The 15,508-nt window shown below is 44.7% G+C and overlaps 1 protein-coding gene across 8 annotated transcripts in view; it reads right to left on the bottom strand.

Annotated features, from left to right (window-relative positions):
• ALKBH2 (alkB homolog 2, alpha-ketoglutarate dependent dioxygenase) overlaps positions 1-15,508 on the bottom strand; it is a 248,924-nt gene that overhangs the window by 71,073 nt on the left and 162,343 nt on the right. For 7 of the 8 annotated variants that reach the window (XM_069619441.1, XM_069619442.1, XM_069619440.1 and 4 more), the window contains exon 3: positions 6,292-6,354. The exons of the other annotated variant lie outside the window; for it this stretch is intronic. In XM_069619441.1, the coding sequence (XP_069475542.1) occupies positions 6,292-6,354 (63 nt within the window). The remainder of the gene's footprint in view (positions 1-6,291; positions 6,355-15,508) is intronic. 8 annotated transcript variants of the gene reach the window in all.

The following is a 15,508-nucleotide window of genomic DNA, read 5'->3' as shown; positions in this document are numbered from 1 at the left end:
TTCTATCTGCATCTGACGGTTCACTGCTTCTGGCTGTTAGCGGGGCCGGGGGACACCTCCGGCGACTCTGCTCTTCTCCGGGCTTCCTCGCTGGGGGGCGGGCTGTTCTGGGCTGGATCGTTGGATCTGATCCGTCCTCTCCTGGCGGGCTCGTTCGGCAGGCTCATTTCTTCTCCCTGCTTTCACCTTCCGTCGTGTGGTGGAGGGTGGGTAAACTTCGGAGGGCTCGGTGTGTGCTTAGTTGTAATCTTTATTGTTGCGGCCCGAGCTGGGGGACGGAGCAACACTCACGCACGTCTACCCAGCTCGGCTGCCATCTTGGAATCTCCTTGTAGTCCTCTTTGAGACTGCTACTTGGAATTTTGTTTCCACTTTGAAAAAGGATTGTGACCTGGGGAAGGGAGTCCTTCCCTCGGGGAACAGTCCTTTGTTTCACTGGAACCAGAAGCGGTTGTCCAGAAGACCGTCATTCTTCTGGAGCCAGAAGACTCACCACTCCTTTCTAAGTGTTAGGGAAGGAAATCGGTTTCTGACACAGACATTTTTATTTTCCTGGACATTCAGGCAGACTCCTTAAGTGTTTTGGGTTGAAGCAGAGAAACCCCTCTTAGAAGATGGGAAAATCAGGGTTTTCTCTTTATTTTTCAGCATCAATAAAGATTTATAGCCAAAGGAATGCCATCTTTGCGTCAGTCTCCATCTTCCACACCCTCACAGGTACGACGACTTCAATTGATGCATGCTGTATGAAATATCAAGGCAGATGGGTGGTCCTGAAAGAGAAGATGGGTCTCTGTGCTATCACATTTGTCAATTGTTATGGGCCAAATTTTGAGTCCATGGATTCACTGATGCAAAGTAAAAGAAAAGGAAATAATGAAAGGCATGATTGTAAACCTTTAACACTAAAAGACGAATATAACGATTGGAGCAATCTTACTCGTCACTGTGAGGGACCATATGCTAAAAGAGTGAGAATCTTTCCTTGGGTCAGCCTACTTGTCCCAGTGAAAGAACAAATACTAAGCAGGAAAACTAAAATAAAGATTGGAGTAATCCTACTCATCTAATTGAAACGTGGTAACGTTCTTTCGACTGGATGTTCCTCCCACGTATTCCTCATCTTTTGACACATGTTGTCTGTCCAGCTTCAGCTGCTTCGGAAATTATAATTTTTTCTCGGCAGAGGGCGTTGTGCCTCGATGGCGTCGAATGTCCCTCGGAGGCCTCTGTCGAGGGTGAGGTCATAAGGCATATATAACATGCGCAGCACCCGTTGGCTTCAGTTCTGTTTTTTCCCTTTTACAGCAGAAATACCCGCCAAACACAGGAGGGACCGTACTCTGCCTTGAAGGAACAGAATCTGTAATAGCACAGGAAATTCTACTGAGGGGTAGGATGGGAGGGCGATGAGGAATGCGTGGGAGAAACATCCAGTTGAAAGAACGTTACCAGGGGTAAGTAACTTCGAATGGATTGTGTCCTCCCACGTTTTCCTCATCTTTTGACATACTCCCACAGAAGTATTAGGATTGGAGGAGGGAGTAGAATTTGATCTTATATGTATTTTAATTGTTCTCATGGACCGACTGCCCCATCAAAAGGTACCATCCTGACTGAGGGAAGATTTCAGGCAATAATGCTTTGTGAATGTGTGGATAGTAGACCACGTTGCCGCTTCACAAATGTTTTTAATTGGTACGCCCCTTTGCAGGCCTCTAGAGGTAGCCATGCCCCTGGTGGAATGGGCCCTTAAACCTTCCAGAGGATCCTTCCCTGCCATCCTGTAGCATTCTGAAATGGCCAGAATGATCCATCTGGACAAGGTCTGTTTTGATACAGCCTGACCCAGTTTATGACCTGTATATCCAATGAAAAGTTGGTCATCAATATGTAGCTTCGACATTCTAGATATATAAAAGCTTAACGCTCTATGAGGGTCTTACCTATGTAGTCTTTCCTCCGCCTTGCCAGGATGAGTTGGGGGATAGAAAGAAGGTACAACAATGTTCTGACCTAAATGGAAATCGGAAATGATTTTGGGCAAAAAATAAGGTTTTACCCTATGAACAACCCTGTCCTTGTGGAAGATAGTAAAGGGTGGCTTGGACGATAGTGCCTGCAACTTGCTCACTCTAAGGGCTGATGTAAGAGCTACCAATAGAATGGTTTGAAAGGTTAACAACCTTAAAGGACGTGAGTGTAATGGTTTAAAAGGTGCACACATTAGGAATTTTAGAACCAGATTAAAGTCCCAAACTGGAACCTGGAATGGAGATCGGGGGGAAGAGAGGGGCGGGGGGAGACACACTGGTGAGCCCCTTTAGAAATTGTGTCACCAGTGAAATCTTGAAGTAGGAACATTTCTCTGACGAGTGCTTAAAGATGAACAGCGCCAAGTATCCTTTAATAGTACCAATCTGGAGCCCCAGATTAGCTAAAGATAGCAGAAAGGATACGACATCCTGTATTTTACATAGAAAAGGATCTACTTTCTTTTCTGTGCACCAGTTGCAAAATGTATTCCAACGGCAACGGTACAGAGACTTTGTTGCTGGCCTTCTGGCCGAAAGCAAAACCTCCATGTCCAGAAGGTCGGGGTACCACGTCCTCCTGGCCCAATCCGGGACAATTAGAATCATGCATTTCCCAAACTTTCTCAACCTTCTGATCACGTGAGGAATGACGGGGACGGGAGGAAATGTGTACAGGAGTGGAAATTCCCAGTCCACCATGAACGTCTCTCCTAAAGCTCCTCTTGGGGGAAATTCTCTGGAGCAGTACAGATCACACTTCCAGTTCACCCAAGTTGGAAACAGATCTACTTTCGGGATTCCCCAAAGGGTGAAGATCTTTTGACGGACTTTCCGAGCTAATTCCCACTCGTTGGACACTGTGCTCTGCCTGCTCAGAGCGTCCAATGCAGTGTTCTCCACTCCGGCTAGGTGAACTGCCGATAGAGATATTCCTTCTTGAATTGCCAAGTACCAGAGCTGCATTGCCTCTTTGCACAGTGGTAGTGACCCTACACCACCTCTCGTTGAGGTAGTACATGGCCACTGTATTGTCCGTCATTATCAGGACATTCTTTCCCTTTACAGAGGGCTAGAAGGCCTTCAAGCGCTAGTCTGATTGCCCTCAGCTCCAAATGATCAATATGTAGTTTGGACTCCGATGAAGACCAACGACTGCTGTCAGATCGTTGGTGTGGGCTCCACACCCCGTGAGTGATGCGTCCGTCACTGCTGTCATCTCTGGCCATGGTTGCCAAAAATGTTCTCCTTTCAGAATGTTGTCCTCGCAGGCACACCACAGAAGGTCCCGGGAGGTGAGCTCAGCGGCAACGTGTTCGCCTTGGACACAAGACGACACGAAGCAACACAGGTTCGATCCCCGGGTCCGCGCTTAGAAACCTCTGGCTATTTAAGCACGTTATAAATACGCAACGAAGACAAAAGAAACAATTATGCAACTACTTCCTGTAACAGCGCCTCCATTCCCACGGGCTGTGTGAGCGCTTTAAAAATGCAAATAAATAAAAAAATAAAATAAATAGAAGATTTAACTGGGACCATTGAGTTCTGAGAGCCAATCGAAGGGATCTCATTCTCAGACGGGCCTCTGGCATCAGAAAAATGCAGGATGCCATGAGGCCGAGCAACCTCAAAAAATTGAAGGCCGGTAGACTGTGAGCATTCTGAAACTTGGTAACCATCTGAAGAATGTCTTGAGCCCTCACCTTGGGTGGCGAGCTCTTTCCTGAGGAAGTATCCAGTACAGCTCTGATGAACTGAAGTTTTTCAGAAGGTGTCATATGAGACTTCTTGTAATAGAGGGAGAAGCCCAGTCTGTGAAGAGTGTGGCAGGTGACGTTGAGATGATCCCGGGCTTGTTCGGGAGATCCGCCCTGATCAGCTCACCGTCCAGGTATGGGTAGATGTGAATCTCCCTCTCCTGAGACTCGCTGCCACTACCGCCATGAGTTTGGTGAAAACCCTCAGGCAGAGGTCAGTACGAATGGCAGAACTCACTGATAATGATAACCGCCAACTGCGAACCTCAGGTATTTTCTGTGCCTGGATTGGATTGGCACATGAAAACAAGTATCCTGAAGGTCCAATGACGCCAACCAATCCTGGAGTTGGAGGGCCTGAAGGATCTGAGACAGTGTGACATTCTTAAACAAGTTCCTCAGGAAGGACAAGTTCAAGTATCTCAAGCCCAAGATGGGTCTCATTCCTCTGTCCTTCTTGGGTATTAGAAAATAAGGGGAATACCAACCCTTGTTCCTCACCGCTACAGGCACCTGTTCTATAGCGTCTTTCTCCAGCAGGGTGAAAATCTCCTGCACAAGGAGCGGATCCGGAAAAAAAGAGTTGTTCCCCGGTGGATAGAGCCCAAGCATCCAAAGTAATGTCTCGCCATTCTTCTAAATACTGAGACAGCCTGCCCCCGACCAGACCTCAGAGAGGTTTTGAGGCAGCTGATGCAGCGTACGATTGTAGGGAAGCTTCTGCTTGAGCTGGCTTTGCACCCCTTCCTTGTCCACCATAAGGAAATCTTCTTTAGCCCCTTTGACTAGCCATTCCTCTTGCCCTTCCAACTGAGGAGTAGTAGCAAAACGATCTACCTCTTCAAGGTTGTCCACTAGGTCAAAAAGGCTGAGGTTGCCTAATAGCGAAGTCTAAATACTTGGCTGCTGTCTTTGAGGTCTGCAACTTCTCAAGACTCTCATCAGCCTTGTTGCCAAAAAAGATGAGACCAGTCAAAAGGCATGTTGAGAAGTCTGGATTGCAGGTCCGGTGCAAAGCCCGTTTCCTCAAACACGCAAACCTGCGCCTAACGGTGCTGGTAGCCATGGTTCTGCTGATGCCATCAGCAGAATCCAAACAGGACTTGAGACTCGCACATGGCCTCTCTGTCGTCTCCAACTATGGCCAAGAAGCAGTACCTTTCATCCCCCTCGGGTATGTGCACTGCCGCCATGGAAATGCAGTCCCATAGAGTGAACGTAAACTTTGCAAGGGCACACGCGGAGTTGGCAGATTTTAGTGCCAAGCTCCCTCCAGAGAATACCTTCCCTGCCCATCCAGCTATGTGTTTTCATCCCTATAAGGAGGGATTGTAGAGTATGCCACCTGTTTTGATGTCGCAGTAGCTGCCTGCACCACCAGACTCTCCGGAGTGGGGTGTTTGACAGGTAGTCGGGGTCGCTACTGGACGGGCGGTTCTTCTTTGTCAAGTTTTTATTAACAGCTGGATTGGTCTCCGGGGTCTCCCAGTTATGTGCCACCCTTTTCTGTAAGGCAATATGGAATGGTGATAGGATCTAACTGTGGACCTTTGTCTAGAAGGTCAGTAAGGTCATCTTATTCGTACGGTAATGGTGCCCTACTCCAACCCATGTAATCCACTACCTTTGACATGAGTTGCCTGTAGGATGCATCAGAGTGCTCCCCAGCCGGTGGTTTCCCAAACTCTAGTTCAGGTGAGGTATCCACCCCACTTGCAGTCTGCAGATTATCATATTGGTCCTTCATCCTAGGCTCCTCTGCAATGAAGGAAACACACAGGTTTGGCAGAACAAGTCAAAGTCCACAGCGCTTGTACACTGAAGAAATTGGGGAAGCACTAAAGCTGCAGGTGGCTGAGGGGTGTGGGAGCACTGCGAGATGCCACCCACAGTTAAAAACCTAAATGAACACAGACAGTTCTCAGTCTCACTGCGCTGAACAGTGCAATAGTGACAGGTGTTCCAAGTAATTCAAAGAAGGAGGGATTTCTCATGAGTCCAATGAGTTTAATAGCGAAATAGCCTGACACCTGTTTCGAGTCATCACCGACTCTTCATCTGAGGCTAAACATAATGCACAACTTAATGATGAACAAAAATAGTACAGCACAACATAAACAGTTTGAATGAAAGTCGTCCATTGTGAAAAAAAATCAATCAAAAACTGATAAGGACATTAGTAAGGACATAGAGCAAACAAGTGCAGGTAGGCCAAAAAGAACAGCAGTTACAGCATATATATTAAGATAAAATCAAATAGCAACTAACGAAAATAAAAAATAATAGATAAATAGGACTGGCACAGTACCATATTAGGAGGGGATTGAATTGAATGGAGAATCCATAGGTTATGGGATGCATGTAAGAAACACGGGTAAAGAAACAAACAAGTTGCAAGGAGTTAGTTATAATGCATCTATGGAACAGCTATAGCAGCGCAGTCAAAGAGGCAAAAGCCGCTAAAAAAAACCAAAATTGGAATCATAAATAAAAGGTACCTGAAAGTTTCAAGAGCAAGCCTAACCAATTAAGTATATCGTGGCCAGTGCCAGATGCACTCTCTAAAAAGGAAGAGAGAAGAAAAGATTTTTATTTTATATGAAGTGTTTAAATACACTGTTCAAGCACAAATGTGAAATTAAGGAAGAACGAGAGAGTGTGAGATTAAATGACAAATCATACCTCACTGTTTCGCAATTGCGGAACTCTGTAAGGGAAAAGAAATTCCCTCAGTATCACTTAAACATGGACAAATTAATGTAACAACTGTGATTGCTAAAATGCAGCTACCCGTAGTGCCAGAGGAAACCCGAAACGCAAAAGCATGACGTGCGTGCGCAAATAAGAATGGGCAAAAGCTAAAAATTGACTTTCTCTAAACTTAATTGAGACGTGCTCATGCACTAATTAGAAGTATCATAGCGGCCAGGGGGCCGTGAAAAACTGTCTTACCTGTGCAATGCTGCTGAACTGAATGAAATGAAAGTAAGCCCAGATCATAGAGATAGAAACAGGACTATTTAAATACACAAGGTATTTTAGAACATGGCCGAATAGGTCAGGAGAGAAAACCGCCATATTGGAATGATGGAAATGAAATGAATACCTCAGGAGTGAATTTTCCCCAAAAAGTAAGGCGCTTACCAAACCCCGCAAAAAGGCAGAGATTAACTTGTTCTGAATTTAAAAATTAGCAGGGCTGGAATTCCACAAAAATGTATATAAAGTGAGTTGCACAGCAAAAAATTTACTAATTGCAAAAAATGGAACCCGAGGGCGCCAAGATAAATATATACTAGTAAGGCCTGAGAACAAAAGGAAATTTGCGCCTCGTGCACCAATTGCTGTTGAGCTGAATAACCAAAAGGAAAAACGGGTTCATATAGATGAAGGGGATTGAACTGCAGAGAATTGCGACTACTAGAGCATTCTAGTAGGAATTGGGGAAAGATGTTAAATAAATTTTGCATCTGCCATCTGTGAATGCGCGGCTATAGAAAAATGTGAGGTAACGGGATTGCAAACAGTCCTTTGTAGAGGGATCACTGGACCCCACACGATTATAAATGACCACTTGGGTGTAAATAAAGTACTCCTGTCCACAAAAAAAGCGAGGGAAAACATGATACCTGTGTAAAATAAAGAAGAGAACAACAGTAGGTTTTCACAAAAAGGTTGCAAAATCATGTTCTGAATTTAGACCTCTAAACACAGTACGATATTTACAGATGAGTCTCGCTTCTAACTGGTGTAATTTAAGCGCGAGATTGCCTCCTCTCGGCGGCAATGACACTTTGCAAAGGCCCACAAATCGAATGTCATCCTTACTATCTAATTGATGCAGTTTTTGCCAGTGATTGGCCAGTGGGTATTTGGATTCCTGGCTGCCAATTGTGGCGAGATGTTCCCGAATACGAGCCTTAAGGGGCCTCAACACAGACAGTTATATATTGCATGCCTATATATTGCAATCCGAATGTACAAATAATACAGTAAACCACGAAATTTGAATTGCAATTGAGGAATGTTTTAATAGTGTGGTCTCCTCTATCTCCAAAGGAGACCTTTGAAGTTTCCAGAGTGTACTTGCACATGCAGCAGAATCCACATTTGTGAAAACCAGCAGCACGGGCAGGGTCTAACCACGTAGAATTAGGAGTGAGTGGGCACATAAATGAAGGGCAGAGTTTATTTTTAAGAGATTTCCCTTTGCTAAATGTTATATTAACAGAGGGTACAAGCCAGTTGGCAATGTCAGAATCTAAATGGAGCAGGTACCAATGTTTCTCCAGAATTCTGTGGATCTTGTGACTATCTGAATTGCATCTAGTAATAAACCTGAATTTTTGAGGCATAGGCAATTTCTCGCGAGTTTTAGGAGTTAACAGATCCGCTCTTTTCAGCTGACGTACTGACATGAGAGCCTTGTCGAGGCAGATATGTTGATGGCCCCTCTCCAAGAACCGGGACTTGATAGCAATACTTTCTGGATCAAAGTACAAGGGTTCGGAACAGTTTCTCTTAGCGCGAATATACTCTCCTTTAGGGATATTCGCTATGACATGATTTTTGTGACAGCTGTCCGCATGCAATATTGAATTGACAGAAGTGGATTTGCAAAAAGTTTTTGTCACCAACCCATTTGGAGTAACATCAATTGAAAGGTCCAAATAATCTATGCAAGTCTGACTGTAGGTCAAAGTAAATTGTATACCCCAATCATTTTGTTGAGATAGGCCACAAATTCAAGCAATAGTTCTTGTGTACCAGTCCAAATTAACAAAACATCATCAATATAACGTTTCCAGTTTCATGTAAGGTGAAAAAGCTTCATTCCCAAATACACATTTTTGTTCAAATGAATGTGTTGGCCAAAGCTGGTGCGAAGCTAGCACCCATGGCCACTCCAATTAGTTGCTTAAAGTACATGTTATTGAAAACGAAAACATTATTCTGTAAAGTAAACAGCAAAAATTCTTTAATCATCAAATTGTGTTCGAAAAATGATGCAGAAAATTCACGGAAAACTAAGTCCACACTTGCTAATGCTTTGTGATGATCAATAGAGGTATATAATGCTTTTACATCCAGAGTCACAAGCCAGCTGTTATTTTGAAAATCTAAACTGTCAAGAATGTGTAAAGTGTGCATGGTATCTCTAATGTATGTAGGAGTGTTAAGCACCACTGGTAACAGGAATTCATTGATATAGACAGAGATAGGTTCCAATGTACCACCGCTCCCACTCACTATTGGTCTCCCTTCTGGTATATTGATGAATTGTTTATGAATTTTTGGGAGGAAATAAATGGTGGGCATAATAGGTCCGTCTACGGTGACAAAATTGCCTTTCCACATCCGTAAGAAGGCCTATTTTATGCCATTTGGTAATCAGATCATTGGCTGTCGCATGAATAGTCTTCAAAGGATTATTAGAAAGAATCAAATAACATCTGGCGGAATTCAAGTGCTGCATGCCCATAGTTCTATAATCAGCACGATCCATGACAACAACGTTCCCGCCCTTGTCGGCCTCCTTAATAATCAATTCAGAATTGCCAGACAAATGTACCATTGTTTGAAACTCATTTTTATTAAGATTGTGCTTATAACACGGCTTGCGAATTGCACCGAAATCTTCCAATGAATGGATATCCTTAATGACTGCCTGATAGAAAGTATCTATGACGTTATCAGAAGGGAACGTAGGAGTAAACTTAGATTTCCTAGTTAATTCCTTGATGGAAACATTGTGTTGAACAACATCTAATTCTTTAAGAACTTCTGAAATGCTGGTTTGTGTTTGTGGTGCAACATCATATAGGGTTATAAGGACATGAGTAGTAAGGAGTGTTTGCATAGAGATGTGAGACGGAATAGGAGTGGGAGGTAAAGGTGTCAGGCTATTTCGTTATCAAACTCATTGGACTCATGAAAAATCCCTCCTTCTTTGAATTACTTGGAACACATGTCACTATTCCTCTGCAATGAAACTCTCTGGTACATTAGGCGTTGTGGGGTACATTTAAGGCCCTAAGCAGAAATCCCCTTCAACAGAAAACCGCATTGGAACAGTGCCACAAAAACGGCTGTGCTTTTGTCTTCCTGGCACATGTGTGGCGAGCATTGAACACTACCACCCAAAGAATGGCTCTACATTTGATTTACTTTCAGTTGAAACATAAGAAAATGATCTGCATTCAGAACGGCACTACATTTACTGTTCTGTCATCTGAATCCTAAAGTTGCGCACAACATTCAAGACAGCCTTGCATTTGTTCTTCAATTCTTTTAAAACACCACAAAGTGCACTCCATTGAAACACACTCCTGCATGCTTTATTTCATCCGATTGCCTAAAAGTTAGGCAATACATCCCAAGAACGGAATTTTCTTGCTGAGAAATTACATCAAGGGCACTTCTGCTTTTCACTCAACACGGCTTTGTTTCCCTTGGACGGGAACCATTGCACTCAAATTACAGTAAATCAAACAAATAACGTGGCGTTTCTTTTTCCATGTCAATATCAAAGAAATCCTGTGCAGTATCCCTGAACTAAGAGTACATGCAAAAACCCTTCAAAAGATTAATGGAAAAACAATCCCCGGTCTGCAGAACCGCGTTTTGCAAACTTGAAATGAAAGACCTTCACACGTGTGAATCTGCTCTTTTGAAAATAAGGAAGATGCTGCTTAAAAGTTAAATGTCAAATGACAGTTTTGCTCTCACAGAAAGCTTGTTGAATATGTGGGTTGGAAAAGGCTCAGAAACCAGTAAAACTTGGGTTTGGCCCAGGCACTGGATCCCTTGGCCAGCCCTGTCTCCCACTGAAAATTTGCATCCCTAAGTGAACCAGCCCACAATGACCTATGAGGACCGAGAGTGTGAGGATTCACTGCCCTGCTAGATTATTAGGCAGCCCTTGAGGAACGAGCAAAGGAAGCCAGTAGGGCTGGTGCATGACCGAGAGGTGTGTTTTCCTCCAGCACCCACTCTGAAGGAGGAACTGTCAAAACTTCAAAGGGCATCATAAAATTCCCTTGCTATAAGCAGAGCCTGGCAGAGACAGTTTGCGTGGGGGTCTTCATCACCGCCCACACTTGTGACAAATCCACCCCATTGACATTAAAGAACTTCTGTATTTTAAGACATTTATCCCAGCAAGCTGAATAAGGAGTAATTTTGTATTATGCCAGTTTTCCATGTGATTTTTAAACAAATGTAATAGACTAAGTACATGTTTCTAGCACTGGTTATGAAAGACGCATTTCGGGTGAATTATAAATAGGACAAATATGAAACTAAGTGGGAAGATGAAAATGTTATGGGGAATATGTGTAGTCATTGGCAGAATTTAAAATATTATGCATTTCATAAAAAAGGCGAAAATGTGCCAAAGGGCGATGCAACCTTGCACAGAGTCAGCAATGGGATTGTCCAATTCCCTGTGACCTAGTGAATCCGTCTATCTACTTTTCATGGCGGTGGCTAGTAGAAGTTTGATGTTTTGATCAATAACTCATTTTTGGTAAAAAGTATACTTGAGAAACAAAGAAATGTCATAAATGCACACATAAAAATTATGTAATTTCCCCTGAACAATCGACCCAGGGGGAATAGAGAGTACTGGTAGGCTGACCTATCCCAGGATAATTCCAGAGTACTTCCCCACCAGGTTGTAAATTTGAGATGTCATTTTGGCTATATAACGGGGAGACAGAGAAACACAAGTGACAATCCATTCAGAATCCATTCAAGATCCAGGAAAGCAGACAGCCATTCCATCTATAGCAAGATCCATGAAACCAGACACACCCATCCAGGCAGATCCACCCATCCAGATCCAGACCCATAAAGAAATCCAGGGAGAAAGGAGAGGAGGTAACTGACCCCATCCAGGAGAGCCCTATGACCAGATCCCTTGCCTAGCAAATCCCATCTAGGAGAGCAAAATGACGAGATCCAACCTAGCTGTCCAGCATCCCATCCAGGAGAGCCCAGTGACCAGATACCTTGGCCCAGCTGTCCCAGTGACCGGATCCCTTGGCCCCCTGTCCAGAGATCTCGCTAACTTTCTAGAATCCCAAACTCAAGCTTGCATTGTAAGTAGCACCTAAGCCCAGTCCCTAAACTGCTTATCCCGCTCTTCTGACCTTTGCACCCCATTGAAATCCCATTAAAATCCCAAATTGCCAGTATAATACGTTCACCTTTCTATAGACAAATCTGTATTAGCCTGTGCATGTTAGTGTGTTCCTTTTATATGTCCTTGAATAGTCTGTATAAATCCTTAGCATAATTATGCAGTAAATCAATTAATTCCCCTATAAAGAGATTCACAGTGAGCTGGGTGACATTTGAAATCAACCACCTCATGTCAAAGTGTCTTTCCTTAATAATTATAGCTATTAAAATATAGCCTAAACAGAATTAGTTTTTGTGTAACAAAAATCGAATATGCCCGTGTATTGGGTGCTTTCCTACCAATTCCGATTTGCTTTTGTCCCATAGAAAAACCCAACCGTAGTCCCATTAAGAGTAACCTGTTTCTATCAGAATCCTATCTGTTGTGTGCCTCTGTTCCTTGTCCTAAAAAATGATTTTCGTTTTGACAGCCAAGCCCTTTACGTGGCTGCCTGTCATCCCAAGCCCTGTGTAGAAACAAATTTCCATTCTGCCGCGTGTTTTCTTTTGCATTAGTTTTGCTTTTCAAAAAGCGATCTTCTTACTGTAACGCTCACCTGATTCCCGCAGAGGCGCCGGTCTTGACTGGGTGAATGCCGTATCTTCAAAGGTGATGTGTAACACTCGGTTGGCTCTTTGGGCTGGACCTCTGTGCACTGTATGTCTGACTCGAAGAGTAAGATGTCTTAGGTAAGTGAACGCCGAGCTCTCCATCTGCATCGGGGCAGGGTGCCGTAACCAGTTTCTTCACTGGATAAGGGTACAGGCCTCTTGACCTCAGAGGACTGCTGTCCGTCGTTAACTGCACGAACGGTAAGTTCTGGGCACTTCAAATGTCTTAAAAGTCTTTTGTAATGATATCTCTTGTTTTGCAGGGTTCCGGCGATGGCGGATGGCGGGCTGATGAGAGTTGAGGATCGAACCCGCGTGAGGAATAGAAGCGCCTGGAAGCACGTAAGTAAGCGCTTGTAGCCTGCTTCACGATGCGCACTAACTGTCCCTTTTATCTTGCAGGTACAAGTTCGGAGCTTTAGAGAAGCTGAAGGGTGCTGGAATACCCACTGGATTCGGCGTGGGAAGGAGTAATGGCACGTGAGTAATAAAGTTGCCCAATGTCTTTAAATGCACCTTCTTTTGTCTTTCAGATGCGGGATGCAGCGCCGAAGGCCTCCGGAGCGTGCGAAGAGCTGGTAAGCTTTTGTCTTTCAGATGCTGCAATGCAGTGCGAAGACCTCCGGTTCATGCGAAGAGTAGGTAAGCCTTTGTCTTTCAGATGCCGGAATGCAGCGCGAGGCGTTGGTGACAGCTGATGGACCAGGTAAGAGATGCGCTGCCACTGAAGACCGTAGTGCTAACCTGTTCTTTCTTTGTCTTTACAGGTGCTGCTGAAGACTGGATTCCAGGATGGTAAGCTTTTGTTCCCTTAGGCCCAGGATCAGAAGCAGAAAACACGATGAGCGTTCTGCTGCAGAGAATGCAGAATAACGCAAAGCAAGATTCATCCATCGGGTGTGGTTTAAATAGCCTCCTGTAGTGCTTAGGTGTCTCCTTCCACAGCCACGCCTAAGAAAAGAGTTCCTGCTTTCCAGAAGAGTTCCAGTGTTCTGAACCTAGGGAGTGGCTCCTGCCCCACCCAACAGGAAAAGTAGTCCCAAACAGAAGAGGATCAAGGGTTCAACTGGCAGGTAAGTAAGCAGCATGGTCTGCTGCAGGTAAGTCCACCCAAGCATTATGAGCCCGGCGCTTCCAGCGCTGGGACTGGGCATCTTTATGAGCCTGGTGCCACTGGCGCCAGGACAGGGTCCAAAAGGTCCCAATTGGGACTGGCTGGCACTCGGGGTTATGGGTCTGCTTCCAAGGGAGTCGGGCAAGTCCTGATCTTTTGGAAGCAGAGATCATGACACTTACCTTGTGTGCACATTGCCTTGGTGCACTGCTTAGTAGTCTATGAGCTTCCTCATCTCTGAAGTGTACCAACAAAATGTTCTGTCCTAGCTCTTCCACCGCAATTGAGATCCGATTATGCCATTTTGCTCCTAAATATGATTTTCATTTCTGGCCTCCCATTTTGGCATGGTGGGCTGAATTCTAAATCTGATTTTTTTTCCCTTTTTGTACTGACTCCTTTCCACTGCCTTCCATTGTGGTGGCTGCTGCCCAATTTTTTGATTTTGCTTGATTTTTATTTGACCATAAAATTAATAAATATATTGTTACACACCGGCCTGGTTCCTGGTCCATTGCGACACGGGGTGTTTTGTTAAGGTGGGTGCGAGATGGCTTGGGGCCCTTCTCAAATAACGAACCTGAGATTGGTTCAAGAAAGCGTTTTTATTGTGCGACACAGTCATTGTCAGTGGAAGGAGTCCCTGGCTGGAGTGTGCCATGTTATAAAACCATTACAGCGTACCATATTGTAGGCAAAACGGGGCCTCTTCGTCAGACTGCTCATCTTTAATTAAACAGAGACTTAAAAAGTATTTCCTAGGTTGTGGGGCATAAGTTTTGTCAGGAATCATGGGTTTTGACAATAATGACTAACGCTGGAGTAGTCACTGAGGCTTTCTTTATCGGCGCCATAGCTTTGACTGGGGCGCTCGTCGTCGATGGTGCAAAGATGGCGCAGCAGGCGTCAATGTTGATGGTTTGGCAGTCGTCAGAGGCGCTGCCGGCCGAAGGTGTTGATGGCGTTAACAACTTTGACTTGTGTTTATGGCTCGAGTGATCCTTCGATGAGACATCAGATCGAGGCCTCGAAGGCTCACTATACGGATCAGGCTTTTGCCCCGGGCTCCAGGGCACGCGAGAACTTTCCTTCCCGGCTTTTTTCAAAGGCGCGGTAGGAGCATGGCTTGGTTTTTGCTTTTCAAAAAAGTATTTCAGTCCTGAAGGCCTCCCACTCGGCCAGAGTGGATTTCTTGGGTGGCCAAGCAACTCTTTCTGGGGAAGCGTCCGAAGTCGACAAAGGCGACCTACGGTGCCTTCTCTTCGACTTCTGCGAGGACGAAGAAGAGTTGTGTGAGCCGCTCCTTGACCTGGACCACTTGCCCTTCTTCCTCTGAGGAGAGTCGACTCTCGACTCGTCAGGCGTAGGTTTCACGGATGTGGTAAGGGAATTTATTTTAGGGATTTTGCCTACCTTCAGCTTCCCCTTCCATTCCCTCAAGGCCTTTACAGTCATAGACTGGCACTTGGAGTAGTCGGAGGTGTCATGGTCTGCTCCGAGGAACCACAAATGGATTTGGTGTGCATCAGTCAGAGTGGATCAGTCATGGACATTTTCTATCCGCAATCCCGACAATTTTTAAAAGCAGACTTTGGAGTCGTCTGTGTCAATGATGAAGACATATTGACTGTTGAAGATTTAATAAAGCAGGCTCCATTTGCACTGCCTGTGTTCTTTCATCTGGCCTGAAAGGGACACCACGGGAAGCAATGGGCCATGAATATCACTGGGGTGGGAGCTATCACTGATAAAAGCAGGCTATGTACATGGTGGGCACACTTAAGTTTACCAAATGTGCAATTTAC

This window comes from Ambystoma mexicanum, chromosome 10 (genome assembly GCF_040938575.1).
Source record: "Ambystoma mexicanum isolate Mex_15411 chromosome 10, UKY_AmexF1_1, whole genome shotgun sequence".
Taxonomy (NCBI): domain Eukaryota; kingdom Metazoa; phylum Chordata; class Amphibia; order Caudata; family Ambystomatidae; genus Ambystoma; species Ambystoma mexicanum.
This window is presented reverse-complemented; position numbering and strand designations above follow the sequence as displayed.